Source organism: Stegostoma tigrinum, chromosome 22 (assembly GCF_030684315.1).
Source record: "Stegostoma tigrinum isolate sSteTig4 chromosome 22, sSteTig4.hap1, whole genome shotgun sequence".
In the NCBI taxonomy this organism is placed as follows: Eukaryota; Metazoa; Chordata; class Chondrichthyes; order Orectolobiformes; family Stegostomatidae; genus Stegostoma; species Stegostoma tigrinum.
In genome coordinates this window covers 8301815-8318380 of record NC_081375.1, presented here as the reverse complement: position 1 = coordinate 8318380, position 16566 = coordinate 8301815, and the positions used below count along the sequence as shown (strand labels likewise).

The 16566-nt window shown below is 44.2% G+C and overlaps 1 protein-coding gene across 6 annotated transcripts in view; it reads left to right on the top strand.

The window, feature by feature from the left end:
• Positions 1-16566, top strand: part of axin2 (axin 2 (conductin, axil)) — a 50339-nt gene that overhangs the window by 14457 nt on the left and 19316 nt on the right. For 5 of the 6 annotated variants that reach the window (XM_048554770.2, XM_048554771.2, XM_048554766.2 and 2 more), the window contains exons 3-4: positions 4738-4878; positions 14360-14456. In XM_048554770.2, coding sequence (XP_048410727.2) covers positions 4738-4878; positions 14360-14456 — 238 coding nt within the window. The remainder of the gene's footprint in view (positions 1-4737; positions 4879-14359; positions 14457-16566) is intronic. The other variant, XM_048554772.2, reaches the window with a different exon arrangement.

Below are 16566 nucleotides of genomic sequence, written 5' to 3'. Positions count from 1 at the left end.
AGCCAAGATGTAGCCTTTAGGTAAGTGAAGAAGCAGCTGTCATTTGTCTAAGTTGTTGGCGCACCATGATCCCAAATGAGATCTGGTGCTGACGTGTGATGCCTCCCCGTATGGTATCAGTAGTGTTGGCTCACAGCCCAATGGAAAGGAACGCCTAATGGTGTACGCTTCCTGGACTTTGATGCAGAGTACAAATACACCCAGATAGAGAACGATGCTCATCTTTAGTGTGAGAAAGTTCCACCAATATGTTTACAGATGTAAATTTGTCATAGTGACAGACCACAAACCCCTGCTAAGTCTGCCCAGTGAGAATAAGGCCATGCTCCCCAAAGCTTCAGGTCAACTTCAGCAGTGGGTTCTCATTTCAAGTTGAAACAATTAAAAGTCAGAACACTGTCCAGGAAGCTAAGCGACAAATGCGGATGCCTTGAACTGCCTCCCATTGGCAGATACACCACATTGGAGTCACTGCTGTTTTTAAACTTTTAAAAACATTCTGTTTTTAAACTTTGTGGAGACTGCTACAGGCAGTGACACTATCAGATTGTGTGTGCAAAATGATTTTTTTCAGTAAAACTAAAACAGCTGGTGGTGCAGGGGTTAGCAAAAGACCATCACAACCAGAACTGAAACATTTCTGGTCTCAATGAGACCAAATCATAGAGGACAACAATTTATAATGGGGAGCAAGAGTGGTTGTCCTGAGCAACAGTCCCCACCAGATACTGGCTGAACTCCACCAGGGTCATTCAGGTGTGACCAAAATGAAGATGCTGGTAAATCGTGCCTAGTGCCAGGATTGGATGCAGATGTGGTCACAAGTGGGGCAGTGCCCAAGTGCCAACAAGGACAAAAAATTATCGCCAGCAGCTCCCCAACATATGCAGGAATGGGCAGGTAAACCCTGGACTAGGTTAAACATCAACTACGCCAGTTGTTTCTCAGTCATTATGGACATCCAAAGTGATTGGATATGCACAGTGTACATTTGTCAAAATGGACAACAATAGAAAAGCAATACCCAGGCTCCCGGAGATGGTGGTCACCGACAACTGGCCATTATTTACCAACACAAAATTCAAGTATTTCCTAAAGCCGAATGGCCTTCGGTAGGTAAAGATATCTCCATACCATCCATCATTCAATTGTCGGTGGAAAGAGCCAGCTCAAACTTTGAAGGCAAGCTCAATGAAACAACCTGCAGTTTTGCTCAATACCAAACTGACCTGGTTCCAATTTGATTGTTCAACCATCCTTTACGCAACTACAGGAATAGCTCCAGCAGAGTTGCTAATGGGGAGAATACTCCGCACCAGGTTCAGTCTTGGGGAAGAGGGTGAAACAGCATCAGGAATACCAATGCTGTACTCCCCCCCTCTCTCACTTAGAGGAGTCATGTTTACTTCAGGAGACATAGTTTGGTTTTAGCAGCAAAGAGGCACAGTCGATGAAAGGTCAGGCCCTGTGACACAAGTTTTTGGATGGATGAGGTGGTCCTGAATGAGCATGCAGACTACGTGAAAGCTGCACACTCAAAGGGGGAGGAGCAAAACATACCCTGCCCCTCGGAACAACTAGAAAAGCTATTGGAATTTGTGGGTTCTTCCCCCCCCTCCGTTTAGTGTCAAAGAAACTTGAGTCTGAGATGGACGCAGTGTATGCTGCAGCCTTGACACCGTTACTGCTTGAAGAGGATGAATTTATTCTGAGACACTCCAAGTGCAAAAGGCAGGCTATGGTTTGGTACACGCTGTCCATAACTGAGGCTGAGTCAATAAAACTAGACCTGATGCGAAAACTCCCCAGGACAGGCTACAAGAAAAAGAACAGGTCTATGTCCCTGGACTTAGAGTGAGGGATGTAGTGATTGAACTGAGGTAAACCAGCTGGACCCCATAGAATGAATTCCCTGATTTGGGGCTGTTAATCTAGTCCAATCAGGGAGCCCTGGCTGACAGATAAGTGGGAATGTTAGAGGCTCTGAGATAGTGTGGAGCTGGATGAACACAGCAGGCCAAGCAGTGTCTTAGGAACATGAAAGCTGACATTTCGGGCCTGGACACTTCATCAGAAAAGGGGGATGGGGAGAGGGTTCTGAAATAAATGAGAAGGGGAGGCAGATCGAAGATGGATAGAGGAGAGGAGACAGACAAGTTATAGGGGCGGGGATGGAGCCTGTAGAGGTGAGTGTAGGTGGGGAGGTAGGGAGCGGTTAGATCAGGATGGGGTGAGAAGGTAGGAAATGGAGGTGCGACTTGAGGCAGGAGGAAGAACAGGTTAGGGAGGTGTAAACAAGCTGGGCTAGTTTTGGGATGCAGTGAAGGGGAAGGGAGATTTTGAAGCTTGTGAAATCCACTTTGATACCATTGGGCTGCAGGGTTCCCAAGCGGAATGAGTTGCTGTTCCTGCAACCTTTGGATGGCATTGTTGTGGCACTGCAGGAGGCCCAGGATGGATTTGTCGTCTAAGGAATGGGAGGAGAAGTTGAAATGGCTCACGACTGGGAGGCATCGGTGTTCTGCAAAGCGGTCCCCAAGCCTCCGCTTAGTCTCTTTTGCAGAACACCTACGCTTGGTTCGCAATAAACAACTGCACCGCCCAGTCGCGAGCCATTTCAACTTCTCCATTCCTTAGACGACATGTCCATCCTGGGCCTCCTGCACTGGTACAATGATGCCACCCGAAGGTTGCAGGGACAGCAACTCATATATTCTGCTTGGGAACCTTGATACCATTGGGCTGCAATGTGGACTTCACAAGCTTCAAAATCTCTCTCTCCTCACCACCACCCCCCCACTGCATCCCAAAAACAGCCCAGCTTGACCCCGCCTTCCTCTCACCTATCACCTCCTCCCACCTCAAGTCGCACCTCCATTTCCTACCTTCTAACCTAATCCCGCCCCCTTGACCTGTCCGTCCTGCCCGGACTGACCTATCCCCTCCCTACCTCCCCATCTACACTCTCCTTTTACTGGCTCCATCCCTGCCACTCTAACTTGTATGTCTCCTCTCCACCTATCTTTTCTCCTCTGTCCATCTTCGATCCTCCTCCCCCAATTATGATGAAGGGTCTTGGCCCGAAACGTCAGCTTTTGTGCTCCTGAGATGCTGCTTGGCCTGCTGCGTTCATCCAGCCCCGCACCTTGTTATCTCGGATTCTCCAGCATCTGCAGTTCCCATTATCTCTAATACAGTGTTGGAGGCTCTGCTCACTGAGAGCTGGCTCTGTGAAAGTTGGACCAGTGTCAAGTACCATACATGTAAATAAAGGGTGATTTGGTGACGGGACACCAGCCTCTGGAATTTTTTTCAACCCGCAAATGAGGTGTGGTGTGTTCTCACTGCTTAGTGTGGATAGGGAAATGTATTTTCTTTGTTTTTCGTTCTCTAGTTGTGGGCATTACCAATCAATAATCAGTCTCTAGTTGACTTTGACAGCATTAGGTGTCGACTCCAGAGATTTGAGTACATTCCTGCTGCAGTGTCAGAAATGCATCTTTTGCTGAGCTATTAAATCGAGATTATTCTCTTAAGCGGATGTAAGTGATCCCGTTCATCAAAAAGTACCATGGGAATTCTCCCTGATCTCCTAAACAATATTCTTTCAAACCAACATTAGAAATTATCATGTTCTTTTTTTTATATTAGATGTTTATTTTTACAATGATAACTATATTTCAGAAGTACTTCATTGGCTTTGAAGTGCATTTATTTTTCTTCAATCACATGCCTTGGGCTTGAAGTTGCTTGATCAGGTATCCTCCTCTCCAAGATAGTATCTGTGAATTGTTTGGCTTGAAACTTAACTTTTGGCCATTGGCAGGCTATTTCACAAGGGACCAGCCTACACATGACCAAATTTGTGGAACTCTGACTTTTTCCATGTCACCCTGTGGTGATTTGAATTTCTTTTGGATTGCTAGTGTAGTAACATTTTAGGTGTTATACCTTGTCTGTATCCTTTCTAAAAGAATCACTGTGGCCCTGGTTTGTATCTTGTTCCCTGTTGGTAAATAATTTGGACATATTTTCATGCTTTGCTATTGTATTTATCTGTGCTCCGTAATATTCCTTCATCCTGCTCCCCAAAACTCCGCCCTAATGGTGCTCTAACCTTGGGGAGGAGTCAGGGAGCATAAATGGGGAAAATCAATCGATAGCGGTAGGTGATCCATAGCTCCCATGATAACAAGTGCTGAGGTGAGAAACTTGTCCTTCTGAGTTCCAGGTTTGTAGACAGAATTTGAATTGTTATCACCCAGGTCTTTTATATCCATACTTTCCTGAGAGATCTGTTGTTTTTTTTCTTGTTGCTTCCATGGTTGTAGGGTGCTCTTTCATATCTTGGGTTCAGACAAAGAAGAAAACCAAGAAACCATCCCAGTCGAGCCTTATCTGCAAATATGTACTTTCAGCCTGAGCCTGTGTTCCAATCAGAAACCAAGATTGTCGCATTGTTTTCCTTCCCTCTTTTCTCCATCACCATCTCCCAACCACCACCAACACCAAACACCTCTGTCCTAACATTGCATGGACATTGGCAATGCCTGTACTACCACTGCACATGGGTGTACAGCTAGGATCAAATCTGGAACCTTCTGGCCTGTATGCCTCTTTCCCAAGTCAGCCAAAGTGCCCTTTCAAATAATTGAATGGATTGGCATTTTACTGAAGGATGTCTTTTGAGGATCACTTATACAAATGTTAATTGAAACAAATTCTGTCCTTTTTTAGATCCTATGGAAGAAACGGCCCTGCCAGCCCCTATCATATTCAAACTGGCTGCATCTTTGCTCCAGCTAGTAGTGCGAATGACAGTGAAATCTCCAGTGACGTCATGACTGATGACTCAATGTCAATGACAGACAGTAGTGTGTAAGTATGATGTCTGCTGGGCTTGTACACTTTTTTTGTCCTAGTTTACTCATTTGCTTTCTAAGCTTTGATTTTGACTGCACTGAGGCTGAATTTCTTCTTCCCCATTCCATCTCACTCTGTCCGAATTCAAAGTAGACAGTGCAGCACAGAACATCAATAGATATCAACTCTTTCACTTTCCTCAATCAGAGCATTACCATACCCTGGGCATCCTGATGATACAGCAATTCCAGTTCCTTCTCCAGGAATGAGTGTGTGCCCAGAATCTGATTAGGAAACTTGACCACAACTATGGATTCAACCTTGAGACTGTGAGGACCCAATGATACAATAAAGGTGTAGGGAAATGGTTGAATTTGAGTTTGTTCTGAAGCTGCGGCATAGAGTCCAGGTTACATTTGTAACTGGGTGGTGCTATTGGCCATGACTTATTACTGCCTTCTGATACTGTTTTGATGCCTTTATTTTTCTCATGTTTACATGCTAATTCTTATTGTGATCCTAAACTGAACTGCTGCTGAACCCTCATCCGTCTATTACATTCACAGTCAGTAATTCCAGTGATCTCCTGGTTGGCCTCCCTGTCTTCGTTCCTTCTGAAACTTGCATTTATCAAACTTCTCCTGCCTGTTGCTCAGCTCATGCTAAAACTTGTTCACCCATCACACCTGTACTTGCTTCTACATTGGCTCCCAATCCATCAATGCTTCAGTTTTAATTTATTTTACCCTGGTGCTCAATTCCCATCATGGCATCATTCCTATCTCTGTCTGTAACAAGCTATATTGTTCCTCCAATTTCATTAAGTATGATTCCTTGTGAAACTTAAACTTAACTTTTACCTTCACTCCTGTCTTTGGCCATGTCTTCAGCCACCAAGACATTGGAATTCCCTCCGTGAACATCTGTCTCTCCTTTCTAAAACCTCTTTTGGTTGCCTCTTTTTAATGTCTTCTCCATTGTCTCATTGTCAAGATTTCTGATTAGTGCTCCGGTGAAGTGCTGTGGATTGTTCTACAATGTTTAAAGTGCTGTATAAAAGTTTATAACACTCACTGCTGCTTTAAAGATCATGCAGAATTTACTAACGTTAAACGAACATGCAACTTCAACCATGGTCAGGCTAGATCTCCTGTTGCCACTAGAAGAGTAACATTTGTTACTTTTTCAGCTGGAGGTAATGGGTGTCTGGGTTAGCTTATTTTAGCTTATCTACAACTATCTGAAAACACCACCCCACGCCCCCTCCCCACCACCACCACCACAACTATAGTTACCTCCAGGATCCTACTTTAGGAACTGAAATAAATACAGCCTTGGTGCCAACAGTGACTATGGCTTCTCACCTTGACAAGGGGCACACTTTGTAATTGTTTACTGACCAGTGATGTTTGTGTTTATCCTGGGCGTGAAGCTTTGGTTCGGTGTAAATTACTTTTGTTTGCTATTGTGTACATCACTGACAAAGCCCTGTTTATTATCCAGAGCAGGAGCAGGTGATGGCAGGCCTTTGACTTGTTTAGTCAATTGGGAAGACATTAAACAACAACCAATTCCCACTCATCCTCCCCACCCTTCTTGCGCTTAAAGTATTGCCTATTTCCCTACACATACCTCCTTCAAATAATAATTTGAAACACTAATAGCACAATAGGACATGTGGGCTTCAGGTCATTCCAGGACTTTAGAATGGTGCTTGGCTGTGATCCAGGTGAAAGCATGTGGTCAAATATCTTGTGCAGTCTATCCACTGTTGTTGGAATGGTGGAACATCTGGGACTGAAGCGAAGTTAGGTGCAGCAGAAAACTGTCTCATGTACTGCTAGTAGAGAGAGAGAGAGATTGAGTTTTTGATACTGTCAGTACCTTTTTAGAGTGATCTGTCTTTCCTAGTTTTCTCCTGATGGCAGAGCTGTTAAAAGGATACAGTTTGACCTTCACTAACATTGTGTTAATAAGTTAATGAACCTGAGTGAACATCACATTGGCCGTTAATTCATATCCACAGGCTCACCGATTTGTTCCCACATCATGGGGCCTTTTTGCAGCCTCCCCTCTGTCTGTGTTCAAGTGATGACAGGACATCTAACCAAGACTTCATCTTCCTTTAGAATCTTGGAACATAGGACACGTCTTGGCCAATTATACCTGTGCCAGTTTGTTGAAAAGGGAAATTAGTGCCCCTGTCCTTCCCACAGTCACACAAACTTTAGAACACTACTCTATTGGGATCATAGAAAAACAAAGGCCAGTGGCATAAGGGAACAGGGAGTGAGATCTCCTTTGTTTGCTTTGGTATTCTGACTATTCGCTGGAGATCAGTTGAGTACAGGCTAGCTCATATTTATATTGACATCGAGTTAGATTTACTTTTAGGTGTACTTCAGTCCTGGCTCTGATTTCACTTGTTTTCTGTTGGCTACTTGAACAAGAGAGCTTCATCCCTCCCCTAAACTGCCCCTTATTCTGATTATGTTGAGGCCAGTGGCAATGAGCACACAGTCGCTCTGATCTGGATTCATCCTAACATATTTTAGAGCTGGAACTGGGAGTCAAGTCATCAAAGGTCATTAGGTTTCCCACAAAAAGACAGTTCACTGTCTGAGATTTAAGCAGAACAATTCAAGACTGCGATGAAATAATTTTTTTTTCCCCTCAGGATTGTGAATCTCTTGAACTCCTTGCCACAGAGCTATGTGGGGACAGAGTCATAGAACCCCTACAGTATGGAAACAGGCCCTTCGGCCCAACAATTCCACAGTGACCCTCTGACCATCCCACTCCTCTCCTCTCCTCCTCCACCCCCCAGCCCGTCCCCCATAACCTATTCCTGATCACTGTGGACAATTTTTAGCATGGCCAATCCACTAGCCTACACATCTTTAGACTGTGGGAGGAAGCCAGCACACCTGGAGCAAACCCACGCAGACATGGGGAGAATGTGCAAACTCCACACAGTCGCCTGAGGACGGAATCAAACCCAGGTCCCTGGCACCATGAGGTGGCAGTACTAACCACTGAGACACTGTGCGGGACTTGTGTGTATTCAAGGCTGAGACTTTGTTTCCTGACTAATCAAGAATCTCTGAGGTATTGGAGTAAAGGCTAGAACGTAAGATCTGGTGTGATCTTACTGGATGGTAGAACAGGCTCAAGGAACCAAACAACCTAATTCCTTTTCCTGTTTTTATGGTTTTAAGAGACAACAAAATGGCTGGTTTGGAACTACGGTCTTCCACCTGTGCTATTCCATTTCTGTGGACTGTAACAGCTCAAGGGCGTGGGTGGGGTGGGGGGGGGGTTGCGATTTGTGATGCAGGTTCAGGTTTATTTAATTGAATTTAAATTCATAACATTAGCCCTTCTTTCCTGCTCTCTCCCTTGCTCTCTGTCCGTTAGTCACTCGGGTGAGCTGAGGGTGGGATGGTTGTTTTGGAGGGAGATACTCCACAAGCCAGGGGAGTTGGATTAAATCTTGGAACAAACTGAGCTTGTGGATGTGAGTTGACAGCTGATACCAACTAAGGTTCACTAACTTATCAGTACTTAGTGTCTGAGTTGACAGTGAAGGGGTGGGAGGCCTCTGAATATGAACCCACGTGCTGTCAGCAGCACAGAATGGCTGGAAGAATAAAAATTAAAGATGTTATGACTGAAATTAAGCAGTGAAAGTGAGGTGATTGCTGGGACTATTAGGGTGAATATCTGGGAGCAAAAATGTACAACCCCACCACAAAATGCAGAGGTGATTCTGGTTTGATGTAGGTGATTTTTTTTTGCTTATATACTATTAGTTATGAATGAGATGGTCTACAGTTGCATCTACTTGTTGCTGCAGTTCCCTGCAGTGAGTACAAGTGAGATCTGCTTGAGTAGGAATGGACAGCTTTAGTGTGGCACTCACTAATGCAGGAAAGTATGTTTTTGCGTCCATGAGTGCATGTATTTGTACAACTGAGTGTCTCTTTTAAATAAAGTGAATATTTATCAGGTTACAGGAAACACAACAAGCAAATCTTTTACTTAAAACGTGTATATACATACGAAGGGGTGAGGAGAAGTCTAAATTGTGCATCACGTGTACATCTGTCAATACATACAAACAAACACTCAGATTTTTGTATGTCCATACTTCCTCCTTCACCTACTCGGTAGACACACAAGCACCACACCTGCACATATGTATCTACTCGGGGTGGTAGCACTTGTGAAAAGGCATTCTGACATGTATAGTTTTTAAATTGGCTCCAGGTTTTGTCAACAGGAGATTTGAGTGTTAGTCATTTCTGGTCTGAGGACCAGGCGAGCTGGGGTGGGGAAATGGTCAGGATTAAAATATTTGCGTCAGAGCCAATGGTGGCTCTGTAAAGCTGAGAAATAAAAGTGTATTCTGGATGAAAGGCTTAGCTGAATTGCTTTCAGTCCATTGTTAATCAAACTGAGTTTGAGGGGGTGGGGTTGAATGGGGTTGCAAATAAGAATTGCAGGCTGCTTTGAAAATCACTTGCTGGAGTGAAAGGGAGATGGCTGTAAAGCCTGAAAGGAGCCTGGCTGATTCTTGTTTTCATAATAGAGCAGAGCTGTGTGAAGCTTGGTTGGTTAAACGAGGATTCCCCCCCGCTCCCCAAGATAGGAGGGAATGAGGGGCAGGGATGTTCTTTCAGTGACACATGGCTACGCTTCCTCAAGGTTTCACTTTTCAATGAGAGAGTTGATTGCAAAATCGGATTTCACCTTGGTTTTGCTTTTATTTTGAAAGCCCCTTGTTCCAACAGCACGTGTTAATTCAGAAAAGCTTTCAGCACCTCGACCTGGTGTATAATCTTCATTGCACATATTTCTAGGATACTGTAGCGCACTGTCAAAGCAAACAGGGCCTTGTGTTCTAAATAGCTTTCTTTAAATTCTGGGTTTTGTGACTTTCTGAACCCACACACCTGCCTACTGGGTCTGTCCAAGAAAATTGATTTCAGCTCTTAACTCTCCCCTCTCCACTGTAAGACCTAAACATTATAATGGAGGGTAACACTCCAATGCAACACTGCAGTGGTTGTGTTCTAAATAGCTTTCTTTAAATTCTGGGTTTTGTGACTTTCTGAACCCACACACCTGCCTACTGGGTCTGTCCAAGAAAATTGATTTCAGCTCTTAACTCTCCCCTCTCCACTGTAAGACCTAAACATTATAATGGAGGGTAACACTCCAATGCAACACTGCAGTGCACTACTGTTAGAGGCATTGACTCCAAATGAATCATTAAACAGTGCTGGGGATTCAAGCACCAAAAGATCCCAGAATGCAGTTTAAAGGAATTAATGGTGTTGTTTATTCTGGGGTCTTGCTGTGTGGGCATTGACTGCTGGTTTGTTTGTAATGACAGTAATGAAAGTTCAAAGTAATTCATTGTAACTGAAGTGATTTTGAGATGTTTCTGGGAGATGTGAAAAGGCAACAGTGAAATGCATGATTTTCCTTGTCTTTCTTAACAACAGCTTGAATTTATATAGCCACCTTTTGACAAAATAAAATGTCCCAGTCATTTCACAGGAATGCTGTAAAAACAATATGCCTGCAAACCACATGAGGATATTAGGTCAGACAGCTAACAGCTCTTCAAAGAAAGAAGTAGGTTTCAAGGAGGAAAGTGACACTGACATGGAGAGGGAGAGAATTCCAGAGTTAGAGGCCTATGAAATGGAAGGCACAAGCATTAGTGGTGGAGCTTTGGTGATTTGCAAAGCTGCATTGTCACTGAACTAATTAAATTTGGAGTTAACCCCACACCTACTCTCCACTCCCTTGCAGAAGATTTGCCAGCTTCACACTATTGCACTAATGACACCTGCAGTGTTCCAGTCTGTTTGGAGTGGGCGAGAGCTAGAAACAAAAAAATGCAGCTTCATCTTTTCTCAAAAAGCCTATTGTTTAACAGCACAGGATGAACAACAAGAAATGAGTGATTTACGCAAACAGGCCATCACTGTCTGATTTTGTTTCTACAGTGGGGGTGTGGGGATTAAGAGAAGGCAAAACAAGCTCCAATTAACAAGCGGAGGCACTATAAACAGGGGAATAAATGAGATGTAAAGGCAACCTGTCAGATCAGAGTTTACTTTCCTGTTTAAAATAAGGTGCAGTGTAGATTTCTCCTCAATTGGGGAAAGAAGAGGGCTGATTTTTTTTCCTCTCTTTTCTCTCTGGCTTATATCTTATTTATGGATTTCGTTTTGACGCAGGGGGCAGGCTCGGCTGTGCAAACTTCAAACATTACCTTATCTTACAAACCAAGCTTTTGATGTTGGCAAGATCAGAGACTTGCTTCAGAACTGCTGCCAGCTAAAGACTGCAGGCGCATATGCACATGGGTTTGAGCCTTTCAAAACTGAAGAGGAGCTGCATCATGCTCAGGTCATGCACATTTGGGCCTGTAAGCAGTTAATTAGGCCTTTTTCAATTGGTGGTTTATAAGTTATAGCAATATTTAATCGATAAACTGCAAGAGATTGATCAGTACACCTTAGAAAGTCATGTTTCAAAATACAGTTGTAGGACAGTTCTTTCCAGAGGATTGTTACAAAAGCTGGGCAGAATAGTAGGCCCGAAAAGCCTGAGTTGATTGCTCCAACTCAATTCATCAGGCAGTGGTCTGTGCTTTCTTTTTCTAAAAGGGAGAAAAGGTCTTGTGTGTCTGCCTTAAGGATACCATTTCATTTATTTTTCTGCACATTGCCACTGGTGATATCCCCTTGAGCGTGCACGACTTCAGTTTCAGCATTCAGGCAGTGGCACACTGTGCTGCTGACCTTGCACCTCCTTAGCTTCAACATTTTGTTTGAACTTGTGGATAAATCCAATCTGCCAGAAGTGTTCTGATGGCAAACAGTTGTGTAGCGTGAGTGTGTGCGACGTGTTGGGCCATAAATCGAGAGCACTTCGTAAACTGGCTTGCTGAATCAAGGCTGAACTTAAAAGATATTAAGATAGTGGCTGCAGTCTGGCAGGTAGTTGGCTCAGCATGCTTGGCATAAGGCAGCTGTTGTCATTTGTTAGACTTGAATGCTATTTCACGTGGGTAACATTAATTTTAATTTGCAGAGTTATGTGCCTTTATGGAGATAGGGGGTGAACTTAAGTTCAGTTTGTTTCCCACTGGGTATTTAAGTTTTGAATATCCTGCTTATGCTAGACATAACCATGTGAGCAAGGAAGGTGTGCCTGTTTGTTGAATGGGAGTGTCCCATCACAGACACTGCAGAAGGGGCATCATAATCGTACAGCATGGAAACAGACCCTTCAGCCCAACTCGTCCATGCCGACCAGGTTTCCTAAACTGAATTAGTCCCATTTGCTTGCATTTGGCCCTTATCCCTTTAAACCTTTACCTATCCAAATGCCTTTTTACATGTTGTAATTGTACTCCTCTTTACCACTTGTTTCAGTATTTCGTTTGGTAGCTCATTACATGCACCACCCTCTGCCTGAAAAATTTATCCCTTAGGTTTCTCATATCTTTCCCCTGTGACTGTAAACGTAGGGGGTGGAGAGGGGAAGAGGAGGAGAAGGTGAGGAGAAGAAGTGAAAGACCTTGGCAGTTGACCCTATACATGCCCCTCATTATTTTAAGGTCTGTAAGGTCACCCCTCAACCTCCTCCCTCCTGGGGAAAGAAGTCCCAGCCTATCCAACCTCTCCTTATAACTCAGTTAGCTCAGTGGGCTGGATGGCTGGTTTGTGATGTTGAGTGACATCAACAGCATGGGTTCAATTCCTGCACCGCCTGAGCTTACCACAAAGGCCTTCTTTTCTCAACCTCTCCCCTCACCTGAGGCGTGTTAACCCTCAGGTTCAATCCTCGCCCGGCCCCCTGCGCATCTTTTCCCATCTCCCCTTACCATACGACAGGATGCAGGATGGTGGCTGACCCGCATTGTTACCTCTAGTGTGTCCAAAAACATGGCCTCGAGTTCCATGTGTAGACTGATAGCAACAAGCTTTATCTCACCACTATCTCTTTCTGATTCAGACTGCTTATTAGATATCAAGTATTGAATGACCAATTCTAATTTTTCTAAAAAGACAGAGGCCATTGATTTGGTCTTATTCCATCACCACCAATTGAATCCATCCATGACAACTCTGAAGCTGAACCAGACTAGTCAGAACATTCGAACCATCGGAACCTGAGAGATGAGCTTTCTACCACTGCTCACACTGAGACTGCTTATCTTCACCTCCATAATATCAACTACCACTATCACTGCCTCAGCTCACTTTCACTAATCCTCATCCATGTCTTTGCTATCTCCATGCTTGATTATTTCACACACTTCTGGCTAGTCTCCCAGACCCCTACCTCCATCAACCAGGGATAATTCAAGGCTCTGCTGCCTGTGTTCTCACAGACAGCAAGTTTCTTGCTACCCCCATTTTCCTTGCCACAGACTTAATTTGGGTTCCTGGACTGAGTGTTTCAGTTTCTAAGATTTTTATCCTATTTACAAATCCGTCCATGGTTCTTCTCTTCCAGCTGTACGAAAAACTACAATCCTACGCAACGCACTTTTTCTTTTAATCCAATGAAATACTTTTTAAGGTACATGTTGCAATGAGGAAGTGTGGTAGTTAATTTATACTCAGCAAGCTGAAGACCACAATCTGTTTTTGTGATGCCTTATAAAGGAATAAATAGTCAAAATACTGGAGAGAGCATCCTTGCTGTTCTTCAGCATAGTGTCATGAGCTCTGTTACATCCCCCGGAGTGGACAGATGGAGGCTCCAACTTTCCTTTTTTGTTCAAAAGGTAGTACCTCCAACTGATTGGTATTCCCTCAGTACGTACTGCAACCTATAGTGGGACTACTGCTGCTGACTGTCTGCTTCAGAGAAGAACATTACACGGTGAATTACAACAACAGAAGTTGCTGGAAAAGGTCAGCAGGTTTGTCAACATCTGAAGGGGGGGAAGAAAAAGAGTTAATGTTTCGGGTCCAGTGACCCTTCCTCAGTTCTCTGGAAAAAAAGGTCAGTGTCAATAGCCATACTCATGCCACTCCTCCCAGCCACAAAATTAGTTCTGAGGAAGGGTCTGAAATGTTAACTCTGATTCTTTTTTTCTTCTCAGATGCTGCCAGACCTGCTGAACCTTTTCAGCAACTTCTGTTTTTGTTCCAGATTTTAACCTAGTAAACCACACTGTCCTTGTGTGTGCTGTTGTGGTCTTCCAGCTCAGTGGCATTGTGACAAGAATCTCTCGGGTACAATTATTGGGTGTCCTCTTGGCAGGTGGGCATTGGAACTGTTGGTAACTGGACAACAGATTGAGGGGCTTATAGCCTGCGCACCAGAGCCAGGTCTACAAAACCAAACTGCTGGCAGTTGTAGAACTTGGATGTTGCATTCGTCATGTTCGGTGACACATGAAACTAATTTCAATCCTGTTGGATTCTTCTCACATTCTGTTTCATGGTTTAATTTGCAGAGATGGGATCCCTCCATATCGGCATAAGAAGCAACAACAGAGGGAAATGCAACGCAGTGTCAAAGCTAATGGTCAGGTCTCACTACCTCACTTTCCTGTAAGTGTTTCAGCCCTTTGCTGAATTCAGTTTTCATTATATCTCTCACAGCTTAACATTGTCTGTCTGTTTGATCTACATTCCTCCAAAAGGTCTGGGACATTTTTGTTATATTAAAGATAATATATAAGAACATTGTTATATATCAGTGTTGCACAAACCTTCTACTAATTATTTTGGTGCTTGAACATTGTTGTGACCCCAGGCTGAGAGCCAAAGCGGCTTGGTGTGCAAGGTGGGGGTGAGACTTGAGGTCAATATAATTTTTCTTCAAGAGCTCCTCTCGGAATTTTCTCTGTTCATTTCGATTTTCGGGGCCCACTTGTTAGTTTTTGAGAACTACTTTTTATTCTCTGTGTCTCATTAGTTAGGTCATGCTTCATGTAGTAACAATGCCTTCTGTATTGGTATTGGCATATGTGGTACTTGGAAACTCTCAGCTGAATTAGAATTTTAAAAATTCATTGTGGGATGTGGGCATGGTTAGCTTGGCCAGCATTTATTGCCTGTCCCTAGTTAAGACCATAAGTTGCCCTTGAGAAGGTTAACAGTGAGCTGCCTTCTTGAATCACTGCAGTCCAGCTGCTGTGGATTGATACACAATATCATTAGGGCGGAAATTCCAGGATATTAACCCCACGACAGTGAAGGTGAAATGGTGATATATTTCCCAGTCAGAATGGTGGGTGCCCTGGAGGGGAACTTGGTGGTGTTCCCATAAATCTGCTGCTCTCTTCCTTAAAGATGGAAGTGGTCATGGTTTTGGAAGGTGCTGACTGAGGATCTTTGGCAAATTTCTGCAGTGCATCCTGTACATAGGATACACTGCTACTGAACAATAGTGGTGGAGAGTGGGTGCTTGTGGATGTGGTGTCAGTCAAGTGTGCTGCTTTGACCTGGATGGTGTCAAAGCTTTGAGTGTTGTTGGATCAGCACCCTTCCAGGCATGTGGGGAGAATTCCATCATAGAACATAGAACAGTACAGTGCAGTACAGGCCCTACGGCTCCCAATGTTGTGCCGAACTTTTACCCGAAGCCAAGTTCTATCTAACTTCCACTGCTACATTATACTATCACACTGTTGACTTGTGCCTTGTAAATGATGGACAGGCTCTGGGGAGTCAGGAAGTCAGTTACTCGCTGCAGTATTCGTAGCCTCTGACTGGCTCTTGTAGCGACTGTTTATGGGGCATGTCTAGTTCAGTTACTGGTCAGTGCTAAGCCCTAGGATATTAGTGGGGGATCCAGTAATGGTAACACCATTGACTGTCATGGGGCAGTGGTTAGATTGTCTCTGTCTCTGATAGTCATAGCCTAGCATTTGTGCAGCACAAATGCTGCTTGTCGCTTGTCAGCCCCAGCCTGGATATTGTCCAGATCTTGTTGCATTTGGACATGGACTGCTTCTGTCTCTGACAAGTCGTGAATGGTGCTGAACATTGTGTAATCTTCAGCGAACATCCCCACTTCTCACTCTTGTGATGGAGAGGTCATTGATGTAGCAGTTGAGGATGGTCGAGCCTAGGACACTACCTTGAGGGACTCCTGTAAAGATGACTAATCCTCAACAGCCTCAGCCATTTTCCTACCTGCCAGGTATGACTCAAACCAGCAGAGAATTTGCCCCTTTAACCCATTGATTCCAGTTTTGCTAGGGCTCCTTGATGCCACACTCAATCAAATGCAACCTCGATGTCAAGGGCTGTCACTATCGCCTCACCTCGAATTCAGCTTTCTCGGTCCATGTTTAAACCAAGGCTGTAATAAGATCAGGAGGTGAGTGGCCCTGGTGGAACCCAAACTGGGCATCACTTCATAGGTTATTGCTGAGCAGGTGCTGCTCGATAGCACTTGATACATTCCTCACTGTACTGATGACCAAGAGTAGATGCAGTGGTAATTGGCTGGGTTGGATTTGTCCTGCTTTTTAATGTACAGGACATATCCAGGGAATTTTCTTTATCAGGTAGATGCCAGTGTTACAACTGTGTACTGGAGTAGCTTGGCTAGGGGAATGGCAAGTTCTGGAGCACAAGTCTCCAGTACTATTACCAGAACGTTGTCAGAGCCTGTACCCTTTGTGGTATCCAGTGCTTCTATTCATTTTTT